Raw genomic sequence first — 13,162 nt, 5'->3', positions numbered from 1 at the left:
ATAAGTTCACGAGCTCTTTCCTCATCTGGCAGCCATAGTTACCAGTTACCTTTATTTACTTCTTATATAATCTTACAATGTGGAGAATGGATCTTTGAAAGGCAGAATCTTCATTCACTGCACTTATTATGAGATTTCTCATTTAAGTTAAATATAATCTCTCTGTACTTGACACGAGCTTTAAATAGGCTGCCAGACGCATTCAGGGCGAGCGTTAAATGATGCACTTAATCTTCAATTTAAGGCCAACTGTTGCCTTTTTCACTCGGTGCTTTGTTTGTTTCCTCGTGTGGACGACATTGAATAGTTGTACACTCCACTGGAGCGCCGTCAGAATAATAGCATCGTGTGAATGTGAATGAATGTCAAAGATGTAATGAAGAATATTCTCAACGAGTCTAAATGATGACTGCAATTAACGCAGAACTGCAGCTTCCACACAGCCACAAGACACTAGAGCCATTACAGCTAAAGAACTATAAAGTACGACATAATCAGCCCGAGGAATTCAGTGTGCGGATAGCTCTGAACATTAGTAAGGGAAGCTTCATTTTACCATGGAAATGTCTTCATATCAGACAACACTGCAGATCGTCCTCATCCTCACAATGTGACAGTGTCTCAGGTCAGGTTTTATCCTCAGATCATCTTTGCTGGGACAGAAAACATGTATATCAATGACACTGTTACAGGAAATATAAACCCAATCTGCAGCTACAAGCTGAAACCGATAAAAACTAAATGCATAAATACTTCCGTTCATTTTTAAAGTATACGTTTTTTAAGACGTCCTGTGAAGTATTTTGGGGGGCAGAGTTTGATCCATATGCCCACCTATCAAATGTCACTCGTTAAAGAAGCAAATCTGCAGCAAAGTCTGAAACTTGCTGTAATTTCTAATGAGATCAGCTTCAGAGACATATCAGGCTGAGAGTCTCAGTAGACTTTCTCTTGATGTCACAGACAGTCAAAATGCAGACAAGCTCACTGCACTATAGAAGGAAGTAGGTCTCCTATTGGCTGCTTTTTGGGGTTCCTGTCACTAAAAGCCAACCTTGTTACAAACTGATCCTCACGCTGGCCGGGCAGGAGAATGAGAGCTGAACAAAGAAGAGCAACGCTTCTCAGCTCCAATAACAACACACACAGTAACATGTGACACACAGTGTGTCTGACGTCAGTGTAATTATAAACCGAGCGAGTCTTGGATCTGTTACAGCGGTTCTCATTCTTCTCCTGCCGTCACCACAGAATCACCAGCTTCACTTTCAAGCTGCCACAAAAGGTTTCATCACCTCTGAGAGAAGAAAAAAACACTATCAGGTGAAATGAATGAGTCTTATCTGTTATCAGTTATGTAGCATGTGCAGCAGGTTCGTGTGATTGAGGACAGACGTGGGAACAAGTGAAGAGTGTTGAGAAGGTGTAAGGAGTACTTTGAGGAGCTGAAGAGCATCGAAAATGAGTGAGAGAGAGAGAAGAGGATGGATGGAGGACAGTAAATCAGAAACCAGTCGTGGACCTCTGCATCCACAAAAGATCCACGATGTCCTTTCATTCCTGAATAAACCAGATTAATCAGAGCTGACCTGAAGAATCAATCCAGAGAGACCCAAACACGAACATCGACAGCAGCATGAGCTCGCTGCTTTGTCTTACCATTAACAAGCGCTCTCCATGGGACAGAGCAGAAATGTAGTAGTAAGAATGCACCAGCATAGAATCACTCTGCTTTCACGACACATTTATTGAACAAAAACAGAGAAGGATGCTGTTTACGTGCTGTCGGCATCAGCGAGGAACAAATAAGGACACATTTACACACAAATGAAGACCTGTGGTGATTTAGAGAGAAACAGAACGATCTGGACCGAGTCAGAAAGAATCCACTGACAACTAAACGAAATAAAAGCAATAAACCTTTCAGGCGCCCTGCACATAATGTGGAAATGTGCTTTCTGCATAAATCTTATTTGTGATGATCCAGAAAATTCAGAGGATTGATCACAGAGATCAACACATTCAAATCATTCTGGCTGACGAGGAGAACAGTGGTTGTTTCCTCCTCACGTGTTTGATTACAGCCTCCTCTACAGCCCCGGCAGGTACGCTGCGGCAGGTACTTAGGAAACACTTCCACATGTCCCAAATATGGGATTCATAAAGTATTTCTTATCTCATCATCGTCTCATTTCAGTTTTTTCATCACTAGATGTGCACTAGCTTTTTAAAGAGCATCATCATCTGGTCCCTGCTCAACCCTGAATAGGATAAAAGATGAAGAAGAGGAAAGGATGACTTCATCTTTTTACATCTTTCATCCAGTTTCTCCACATTTGATAAATTCTCTTTGAATTACTGCTAATATTTCAGTTGCATTTGATTTGAAATATGTTTAATTAGTTCAGCAACTCTCTAAAAAAATCCACACATCTGTGGGTGGAGTCAAAATGCTGTAGTTCTGTACAGTGTTATGCCACAAGGGGGCGCTATACTGACAACAGAAAAAACAAAATCACTACTATCGCACTGAAGGTTAGAAACACAGTTCCACCTTGAAAGCTCAGGCTTGTTAGGATGACAGTAATGTGTAATACCAGCATAAAACTGTAAATCTCTCTCCTGCTTTCAGCTGCTCTGTCAATGTTCTGCAACCACCTGCAGTTTTGACAGCAGTGAACCAAAGTGTCCTTACAAAGAACGGGTGAATAATTCTAACAATCAACTTACAAAATATTATATTTGAGCAAAACAGCAATTTGAGTTTCACTCAATCTGTTTTCAGACTTCAGAACAAAGTCAGTTTGATTCCTCCTGAGATGTGTTTATGAAATGTTTGCAATAAACAAAGAGTTGAATGCCGGATTGAAGCGTCTGCAGATCAATGTGGCGCCGGCTGACCCTTAAATAGGGTTTGATTAGAGGAGAGAAGGAAGTGATTGGAATGACTTTCGAAGAGCAGCAGAAGCAGCTCTGTGTTTTGCATTTAATGTGTTTCAATCGTTTACAAGTCGAAAGCTCTTTGAGTGCAATTAATCACAGGATTGCTTCACTCACAAGCTGCTTTTATTCATCGGTTTCTAAATGAAGCCAGTTTGTTTATTTTCACGGCAATAAAGCGAACAAATGAAAGCAAGTGGATAAATATGTGTTTTTAATGATAAATTATCCTTCAAAGTAAAAGAAAGCCAATCAAAAATGATCACAATGAACGTTCCAACAAAACCCTTCAATCAGCTATTTTCAAGCTTCCATACAGCAGACTCACAACTTTTTACTTATTCCCATTTGAAGTGTTGCCTTTGTGAGTCAACCAGTTGCTGTTGTTGTGTTTACTTCATGTTTCTCTGTCTCCTCGTTCAGTCTGTAAAGCTGCCAAAGCAGACTTGGTCTTCCTGGTTGACGGTTCCTGGAGTATCGGAGATGAAAACTTCCTGAAGATCATCCGTTTCCTGTATAGCACCAGTGGAGCTCTGGACCGGATCGGCCCGGAAGGCACACAGGTACCACCGAGGGCGACCTGTTAGCCTTTAGCAAGCAGTTCTCTGAGAGCTTTGGCGTGTGTTGCTTCTGGTAGCTCTCAGCGCCGTGCTTTGACTGACAGGTTGTTGACAGACATGCCACAGAAATACCAGAAAAACAATGACTTGATGGGAAAATGTGCACTTTGCCTGAGGCACAGCAGGCTCCTCGTCCTCACTGTGGATGGTGGAGGTTTGCCGCGCGCTGCTTTGGCAGCACAATGAAAGAGATCATCAGTGGCGGTGTCAGCGCTGACTGTGGGTGGGCCAATCTACAGCCCACTGCACATACCACACCTGTTTTATCAATGTGTGAAGACCAGCCTCACACTGTCATACAAACCCTGCGTGTTGTTGTTTTTATGGATAAATATCGTTTTATTATTCAAATATTAATTAACCAAAGTGTTGTCGCCTGGAATGACGCTGCAACGGTGCGACTGCGAGCCAGCGATGGTCATCGTTTGTTGGCTGATGAATCTGAAATCATAGAATAGAATTCAACTTTATTGTCATTGCACATGTCACAAGTACAAGGCAACAAATGCAGTTTGCAGAAAGTGCTTTAGCAAAAATATAGATATATTACAAAAATGTGTCTATTATTGGTATGAAGGTGTGTTATGAATATGCTATAAGCTTGTACAGGCTGTGAACAGGATATAAATATGAGGACTATACAGAAATATGAACTATACAAGTTCTAACAGTTGTAGAACTATAATTATTATTGTACAGAGTGATTGTCTGTACAGCAGCTACAGTGAGATATGTGGCTCCTACAGAGGTTCTATAAAGTGCTGGTGGGTCAGTCCCTGTTATTATTGTGTGTATGAGGGTCCAGTTGTTTGTTTTTGTCCAGTGTGTGTGTGTGTGTAGGTGGTTGTGGGTGTGTTTAGTCCATGAGTTTAACGTGGGTCAGCTGTCAGGAGGCCGAGGAGTCTGACAGCTGTAGGGAAGAATCATCTCAGCAGGGTTGAGGTCAGGTGACTGTTCGTATGTCAGAGAGCTTTTACGTAAACGTATCCAACAACTATCCAAGTAAGTTCACACAGTGTGGAGATAAACAGCAGTGACCCCAGCAAAGCTGCTTCCCTCTCCATCACTGCAGCTCCTCCACCCTCCACACATGCAGGGACCGTCCTCTCACCTGTCTCACGAAGAAACCACAGCTGGATTCATCAGTGTCACATTGCAAATGTGACACTGATGAATCCATTGGTTTAATTCCCATCTTTATAGTCATGATTCTCAGCAGTTCTCTTATTATTATTATTATTATTATTATTACTGTCAGCCTGTGTAAGACGTGATTGTCTGTAGCTGTTAATGTGGAGACGTTTGTTCTAACGAAGACCATTTCACTCATGATGTAGCTGCATATTTATGTTTGCCAACACTACCATTGATACATCACAGCTGATCATATGAAATCATCTTTGTGGAAAGACTTAAAGACCGCGTGCTATGAATTTTCTTCTTACCAGATCACATTTGATTTATCTTGAGTCATATCTTCACTATTGTGGGACGTGACAGGAATAAGACTACCATGTGCACAGAGCAGCCTCCTGGGTAATTCAATTGTAAAAAATCTTTAAACTCAAAGATTCGATTTCTCGTGGTTGTTTCTTTGGCCTCGCTTGGACCTCTTCATCTAAATGAGTTTCCCCGTCATCTGTAGGAGCGTCTGATGCACTGTAGATGCAAAGAAAAGGGAAACTTTCCAGGACAAACGAGAGGAAGAGAACAAACTGTTTACATACAGCAGTTTTCTCCCAGTTGAGCTAAACCTCTTTTTCACTCCTGTGTTCAGAGCCTCGGTGTAGCGAGTCAGCACCAGCGCCAAGTTTCCTGTAAGCTGCTCTCATTTTGATTTTTTGTTATTTACAAATAAAGAATGTTCCTGAGTGGTCTCCCAGGTGGCCACAGCCCACTTCACTCATGAAACAGCTCATCTGCACGCTCTGTGTTACAGCTGCTCACGTGTCTGTCAGTGCTCCTCTTTCCTCCCCGTTCAGCTCCGTTCAGTCACAGTGGCATCAAGTATCGGCTCAGTTTGTCTGAGCTTTAGAGAACATTGTACATACTGTCTTTAAATGCTGTGATATACTGTAGAACAAAGCGTTCCAGGTGGAAGAAAACAACAAAACAGAAGGTAAATATGAACGTCAGCATGATTTTATGAAGCAGTCTAAACTAAGAGCTGTGGCTCTTTCTGAACAACAACCTGGATGTCGATCAAAGTAACTGAAAAAATCTAATCTGCCCTAAAGAGGGTTAAACAGGCTCTCACTAGCAGCTCAAACACACTGCCAGACTGATCCACTGGTGCTGGCCAAGAGCTCGCTGAGTGCTCCACCCAACTCACTGAGTCCTGTACCTGAGGCAGCGAGCAGCAGCACACAGCCACCCACAGCAGGTTCAAGCCAGGAACAGATGGAGAAGGAATACAAACGTTTTGAGTTCAAACAAACAAAAAATATATAGCGTGGGGTTAATGTACCTCACTGTTTTAAATTATTCCATCTAACACAGCCTGACTCTTTGCCCGCTGCAGGCGTATCATCCGCCCGTATTATCTCATACTTTATTATTGAAAACAAAACTCTATCCTCCATTTTTCATAGTTTTTAAATGTAATAATTCTTAAAGACCTGTCCAGTAATAACCTGATTCGTTAGGAATGATTTTGACGGGAGAATCGAGGCTCTCGTTGCAGCGGTGTAACCCTCCTCCGTTTCCATCCTGGGCATCATTATCCTTCTCTGCTCTTTGTGGTCGTTACAGTCGCTCTGTACCAGCCCGGGCTGTGATGCTGATCACGTGTAGTGATGCTGAATGTGGTTTCAAATAGAATCACGGTTGTATAAAAGTAATACAAACATGATGTTCACTTTCTAAAGGATGACCCCATTCGAGTCTGAAAGGAGGATTCATGGAGATCAGCTTTTCTGTATTCTGTGACGGTGCTTCTTCTCGTAGTCTCCTCCTAACCCTCGTCCCCTACACCTAACAGTGGCCTACTTCCTCTTTTGGTTTATTAGCTACGTTCATGTGTTTTGTGACAGGTGGCTATTGCCCAGTTCAGCGACGATGCCCGGACAGAGTTTAAGCTGAACTCCTACAGTGACAAGGAGGGTCTGCTGGACGCCATCAACAAGATCTCCTACAAAGGAGGAAACACTAAGACAGGTGAGGACGCGCACAGCATGCAGGCTGCTGCTTTTCTGTGAAAGCACTGCGTATGAGTCACTGACGCTGGACGAGCGTGCTGCTGGAGTCTGCTAGAGTTTCAGGATGACAGATGTTGGCGTGCGCGCTTGAAGCCGGTGCGATACAGTGTACGAATGTATACAAGCTGTGCGACTGTGACGGATCAAATCCGTCTTTACCGCGGCAGAAATAATCTCTAAATCTGAGAAAGACGCCTGGTCGAGACAAATCCACAGTGTAACGTGCACACGCTCAACACAACTCCCTCGTGACGTTATCAATGCTACTGAGCAGGAGGTGACCGCAAACAGAAAATGAAATCACTGTGGAAAAGTGTGTTGTCCTCTCGGCTCTGTGTCAACATGCGTGTGTGCAAGTCGAGCGTGTTCATGCATAGTCTTATTCATGGATGTGTGTGTGTGCGATGAGAGGAAGTCTGCAGGGAAGCAGTGAGAGTCATTAATCGCTGTTTACAAAGCAGCGCGGGCGGTTTCTCCTACAGGGATGAGACTGAGGAGAATAGATTTGTAACAGCGTCACTAGTGGGGAGGAATTCTCCCACTGCTGATGCGTTGCTGTAAAACACTAATCCTCCGTTTCTCACAGGAAGCAACAGTTTCTGGGATCGCCGCGTTGCAATTAGCAATGTGCTTTCTGTTGTTTCCAGAGGCCTAGAAAACGTCTGATCTCTGGATGTACTAACGGCCGTGCAGCAGCCTCACATCCAGGCAGGTGCTCATGGATTTGTTAATGACTCAGTCAAGCTGTGGTTTAAGGTGTGGGTCTGAGTAAATATACAGAAAAGAGACAGAAGAGGCTCAGTAGATGATCATTATTTGACTTTATGGGGTTTTTTCCATTTATGCACTAAAGACATAAAGTGCACTAGTTCCAGAGTTTCCTGATTCTTAAGCAACATGAAGACGCGGCGCCGGGAAACGTCATGACCAAACACCAAAGAAGAAGACTCAAATCAAGAAACAGCTTATAATCACAATATATAACATAAATAGCAATAATAATACTACTAAAAATATAGTCATCTTCATCATTGCTCATTATGTTGGTCGTTGCTTTGTTAATTCTGCAAAATGAAATGAATATTAAAGCCTATGAAACAAATATTAAGCAGTGGAAAAACCACATGAGCCTGTATGAGCACATTTATAAGGCAGAAAAGAACAGAAACATTCAAATAAACATCTAAATATTAATATGTGATGGTAACTGTTGGTAGTAATGTGTAAAATTTGATCATAGTTGAAGAGTGTGAGTAAGTCGGGGGTCCCGGGTGTCTGGTGGGTGTCTGAGCCTGCAGCGCAGTGGCTCTGCAGAGTGGGGGGGGGGCAGCCTTAGATGTTGAGCTGGTCCTCCAGCTGCTGCAGAAACATGAATTCTCTTCACACATTCAGTGAAACTTGTGATGTGATTTCCCTGGTGGGACGCTCTGATGCAACACTCTCTGATGTCCTGTACATCAGCAAGGCATGCATCAATAATCGTGTCCTTTCATCACGATTAATGCTACAGTTTGGAGTCAGATCTTCATCCTGCACTGATGAATAATTAGCATGAAATTTGAAATTAACTGATCGTGTCAAGTTTATGTCGTACAAACCCTTAAGCTTCCTTTCTTTCATGTTTTTAATAGTTAACTCTGTAAACAGGGATCCTCTGAAGCTGATGGTGCTGCAGGATTTTCTGACTTCCTCTCAGAATAATGTCTGCCACACCGGAGACTGCAGCTGAAAATTGATTAATTTTGATTTCCCATCACTGCCAAGTCCGCTGTGACAGACCTGCAGCTCCGCTAATGACTTTTTTAACCAGAACAGATGGTGTGAAGTCAAATCAGCATAATAAAAAAATCCTCTGGTAATAGACATGTTGTTTCAAATAACTCGTCTGCTGCTGTTTCTCAACTACTGAGAATACGAAGCTGAAAACTAAAAGTAGAATATTTGGAGTTATTGGAGATGGTTGTTCTGTCTGCTCACTCAGGTCGAGCCATCCAGCACGTGAAGAAAAACATCTTCACAGAGGAGGCAGGAGCGAGAAGAGGAATCCCCAAAGTCCTCGTGGTGCTCACTGACGGTCGATCTCAGGATGACGTCAACAAAGTCTCCAAAGAGATGCAGATGGAAGGTCAGAACGGTTTCTGTGTGAAGCTCTGAAGAAGGCCTAGAGCTGCGGTCTGTGTTACTGGAAGGCCAAACTTCATCTGCCTTTAAAATGTGCAAGAGTCTGCGTTCATATTGCTCCTCCAGTTTTCCTGCAGTTGGAGACATGGATCTTTCTCTCTCTGAATTCTCATCAAAGGTTACATCGTGTTTGCCATTGGCTTCGCTGATGCTGACTACGGGGAGCTGGTGAGCATCGCCAGTAAACCCAGTGACAGGCACGTCTTCTTTGTGGATGACCTGGACGCCTTCAAGAAGATTGAAGAGAAGCTGGTGACCTTTGTGTGTGAAGCTGCAACTGCCAGTGAGTCCCTGACCTGACGTTAGAGCTAAATGTAATCCTGAAGAGATCCCTGCACTGGACATTATAGAGTAAATTATACAACATGTGGTGCTTTTTCCGTACATTAATAGAAATGGTTGAATGTGGTGGTTTCTAAATATTTGTCATCAAACTCACTTTTTGCCTTTCCCAGCGTGTCCGGCTGTGCCGATGAGTGGCAGCACGATGCCAGGTAAGAGCTGGAGCGCTACTGCAGCCAGCCTGCTGTGTCCACGTGTCCACGTGTCCATGTGTCCACGTGTCACGGTCTCCGTTATGAGTGCTTACAGAATAACTTCAAATAGGAAACAGAATATAAATCAAGTGTGAGCTGTGGCTTTAATGTGTTTGGATGAACACAATAATGTTAAAGCTCTAACCCTTCATTTCAAACAGTATGGAGAGCCAACACTGCCAACACATGTACAAACAAATAACTTAAACAACTGAGAATGTTGTTCATCAAAATGTCATTAATCATCAACATATCATTCTTTTTTATTATTATATTTAACTTTTCAGAATAAGCTGTTGCTCTGTTTTATTTCTTCTGTATTTTTTCTTTTCATTTTAATACATTTTAGTTATTTGTTTTATTTTAATAGCATAATTTACATATCCTCTTTTTGTGTGTTTTGAATAAATGCAAAATCAAATTAAATGGTATCTGTTTAGCTGACATTTCATGAATAAATAGATTTCTATTGGTTTTTGCTGCATTTATATTCATTAAAAATGCACCAATACATTTGCTGAATATGAGTAAGGGCCAGTATTTAACAGATGGTGTTTACTGTTGACAGAGACATCTGTGGTATCACATCAATATCTTGCTGGGCGAATTGAAGCTCTGAAAGACAGAACAGGGCAGATATGTTTTATAATGAAGAGCTCTGACAAACAGCAACAACAGCTGAATAAAAGATATTAAGCTATTTGTTATTCAAACATCATCATCAGCCCCAGATTTCACAGTTGGCACATGTTTGTATTATATTATATTATATTATATTATTGAGTCACTTTGTTATTTCTTTTTAATTATTTTTATTTTTGGCAGTTTTGGCCCTCTATACTGGTGAAAACTGGTATGTTTAAAATGATTGGCTGAATTAAATATCTTGTATCCTGCTGTCATGTCTTGTATGTCTGGACTGCTTTTTCTGCAGCTCTATATTTCTTTACTTACAAATGTACAAATACTTCCTCTGAGCTTTTTTGCTGTTTTTCTGCTTGTTGTAACTTGTTGAAAACTCATTGAAATGGTTACAACAGGTGATAATTGCTCCTTGTGTCATCAGGCTTTCGCATGATGGAGCTGTTCGGGCTCGTGGAGAATCGGTACAGCAGCATGTCTGGCGTTTCCATGGTACCCGGCACCTTTAACACGTTCCCCTGTTTCCACCTGCACAGCGACGCGCTGCTGGCACAGCCAACCAGGTACACCGGACACAGTCTCCACGCTCATAAAAATAGCACCTTATTTATTGGAAGCTTCACTGCTGCACCTTGATGGAAAAGACATCATAGCATGTTTTTCAAAGACAGATGAAAGTGCAGCAAATAGCTTCTGGAAGGAGAAGCAAGCTTTGATTTCACCAGCTGAGTATCAGCATCCAGAGCCCATAACCCTCACTGTTTGACCTAAAAGAGACATCACCAATGAGGACGTTTACCCGGCTCTGATGTTTTCACCCTGGCTCACAGGTACATCCATCCTGAGGGGCTGCCTTCTGACTACACCATCACCCTGCTGTTCAGGCTGCTGGCCGACACTCCCGAGGAGCCTTTTGCGCTCTGGGAGATCCTCAACAAGAACAACGAACCTCTAGTGGGCGTCATCCTGGACAGTGAGCTGAGACGTGTTTATTTGTTTCCACTTTATTTCTAGACTCAAACCTACCAAAATAAATCAGTGAACACAACATATTTGCCTGATGTTAATGAAAAGGAGAGTCGGGTACAGTGCAAGCTGCTGTTCTACTTCTGTTAAACTCGAGTTAAAATTCTGAACAAGATTGTTGCTTCTTATAAATGTTGTGTTTTATTTGTTGATTTATGTTTTTTTAATTCTCATGTTTCTTCCTGCAGATGGAGGAAAAACTCTGACGTTTTTTAACAATGACTTTAAAGGAGAGTTTCAGACAGTCACCTTCGAGGGGCCAGAAATAAAGAAGCTCTTCTTTGGAAACTTCCACAAGGTCAGAATCACACCCGACCTCCGCTGTCTGTTTGCCTGACACGTGGATGATTGATCGTCTGATTGGCTGACAGGCTAGAGAATAATTTGAACTTTAACCCTTAAATATTTACCAAGATGATGTGTGACATAGTTGTTGTGCAGTCAGCAGAAATCATACAAGCAAAATATTTTATAAGCAATATTAAAAACACAGTGAAGACCAGTGGAAGCTGGGACAATGGTGTTGGAGTCTGTCTGTCCTGCACATTAACATACAGTCTGTGGCCTGATGGAAGCTCCTTTGATAGCTAAATACAGCTGCGTGCAGGTGTGGGAGGTCCTGCAGGCTGCAATCACACGTTGAAGGTGCTTTTAGTTTTTAGGGTGGGGTAAACCGAACCCGCTGACAAAGGAACATGTAAAAACAAAGCAGATGCAAGAAATAGTTTGTGATGCGTCCAAGAGGGAAAACGTGTTGGTGGAAGTGTTTGAAGCAATACAGGTCTGGTAATATTTTACTGAGATTTTAAGTAAGTAAAGTTTATTTATTAAGCGCTTTTCAAAGACAGGCAGTCACAGAGCGCTGAGCATGAAGGATGAAATAAACAGGTTAAGTGATAAAATAGAAAATATAAGCAATAGAAAGGGTTAAATGTTTAAAAGCGTTGATCAACAGAAGGCTTGTTTGAACAGAAAAGGTTTTATCTGCTTTCTAAAGGATTCCACAGAGTCAACCAATCGCAGCTGTGGTGGTAAACTGGTCCACAGACTGAAAGGCTCCGCCCCCTTTGCTCCAACAAACTCCGAGCCTGTGAGCAGAGGCAACGAGCTGCTGTGTATTTTATGAGGAGTTTGGATTAATAATCTGGGGGCCTGGTCATCTACTGCTCTGTATGTTAATCTACTGGGGGCCAGTGCACTTGCTAGAAGATGTTAGTAGCCTGGCTGCTGCGTCTTGTGTAGTTTGGAGGTGATGATTGTAGGTGGTCAAACATGCTGAGAAACTTTCCCTTCTTTAAGTCTTATTGGTGTTCTTATGCAGTGGATTGATTAAAATTATATAGATGTTTTTCCTCTGGTTTGTTGACTGACAGCTTCACAGGTTTCTATTGACAAGCTCCGGTCCTTCCCTCCTTCCTTCCTTCCCTCCTTCGCTCCCTGCACTTGTTCCTCTGCCACGCGAGGCCCTGTCGAGCAGTGTGACAGTAGTGGAAGTCCTGACAGGCGTACTGTAGTTGAGTCGTGCCCCGAGCCTGAACCTGCTTGCAGTCGTGTTGTGTTTTTGTCGGCGTGTCAGAGCCGAGGGACGCTGACTGATCTGCTGTCTGCGCGCTGTCAGCAGAGCTTATCCTCCTTACCTTTTCACCCTTTGTTCTGCTTGCTCTGCATGTGTGTGCGCGTCTGCCTCTGCATACATTTTTAAATCCTAGACCAGCATCTGTAGCGCCTACCTGACAAGTCTGTGTGACATTTGTATAGGACTCTGTGATTATGGATCAGAGGACTCAAATGATTTGATAGTCAGCTCAGTTTGGCAATTATCCTGCTTTTAAGTACTTTGAAGATTAAAAAAGTCTCCTGTAAGTTCTCAAGTTCACTTTTTCTTAAACTTTTTCTCAGTTATTTGACAAACGCAGGATGTGTGTGTTGTAGTGGCTAAAAAACTGACATTTGGAAACATGACTGAACATCTACACTGCACACACATGTGGGCATCCACAGCTTTAAACCTTGTTTACAT

General features: G+C 42.5%; 1 protein-coding gene across 5 annotated transcripts in view; it reads left to right on the top strand.

The window, feature by feature from the left end:
• col14a1b (collagen, type XIV, alpha 1b) overlaps positions 1-13,162 on the top strand; it is a 166,445-nt gene that overhangs the window by 121,759 nt on the left and 31,524 nt on the right. For all 5 annotated transcript variants that reach the window (XM_004574223.5, XM_004574222.5, XM_004574224.5 and 2 more), the window contains 8 exons: positions 3,364-3,503; positions 6,593-6,716; positions 8,739-8,882; positions 9,057-9,221; positions 9,394-9,432; positions 10,541-10,679; positions 10,947-11,089; positions 11,331-11,440. In XM_004574223.5, the coding sequence (XP_004574280.1) occupies positions 3,364-3,503; positions 6,593-6,716; positions 8,739-8,882; positions 9,057-9,221; positions 9,394-9,432; positions 10,541-10,679; positions 10,947-11,089; positions 11,331-11,440 (1,004 nt within the window). The remainder of the gene's footprint in view (positions 1-3,363; positions 3,504-6,592; positions 6,717-8,738; positions 8,883-9,056; positions 9,222-9,393; positions 9,433-10,540; positions 10,680-10,946; positions 11,090-11,330; positions 11,441-13,162) is intronic.

The sequence above is a fragment of the Maylandia zebra genome, linkage group LG22, assembly GCF_041146795.1.
Source record: "Maylandia zebra isolate NMK-2024a linkage group LG22, Mzebra_GT3a, whole genome shotgun sequence".
Lineage (NCBI taxonomy): Eukaryota > Metazoa > Chordata > Actinopteri > Cichliformes > Cichlidae > Maylandia > Maylandia zebra.
Note: the sequence above shows the minus strand (reverse complement) of the source record. Positions and strands in the feature narration are given on the sequence as shown.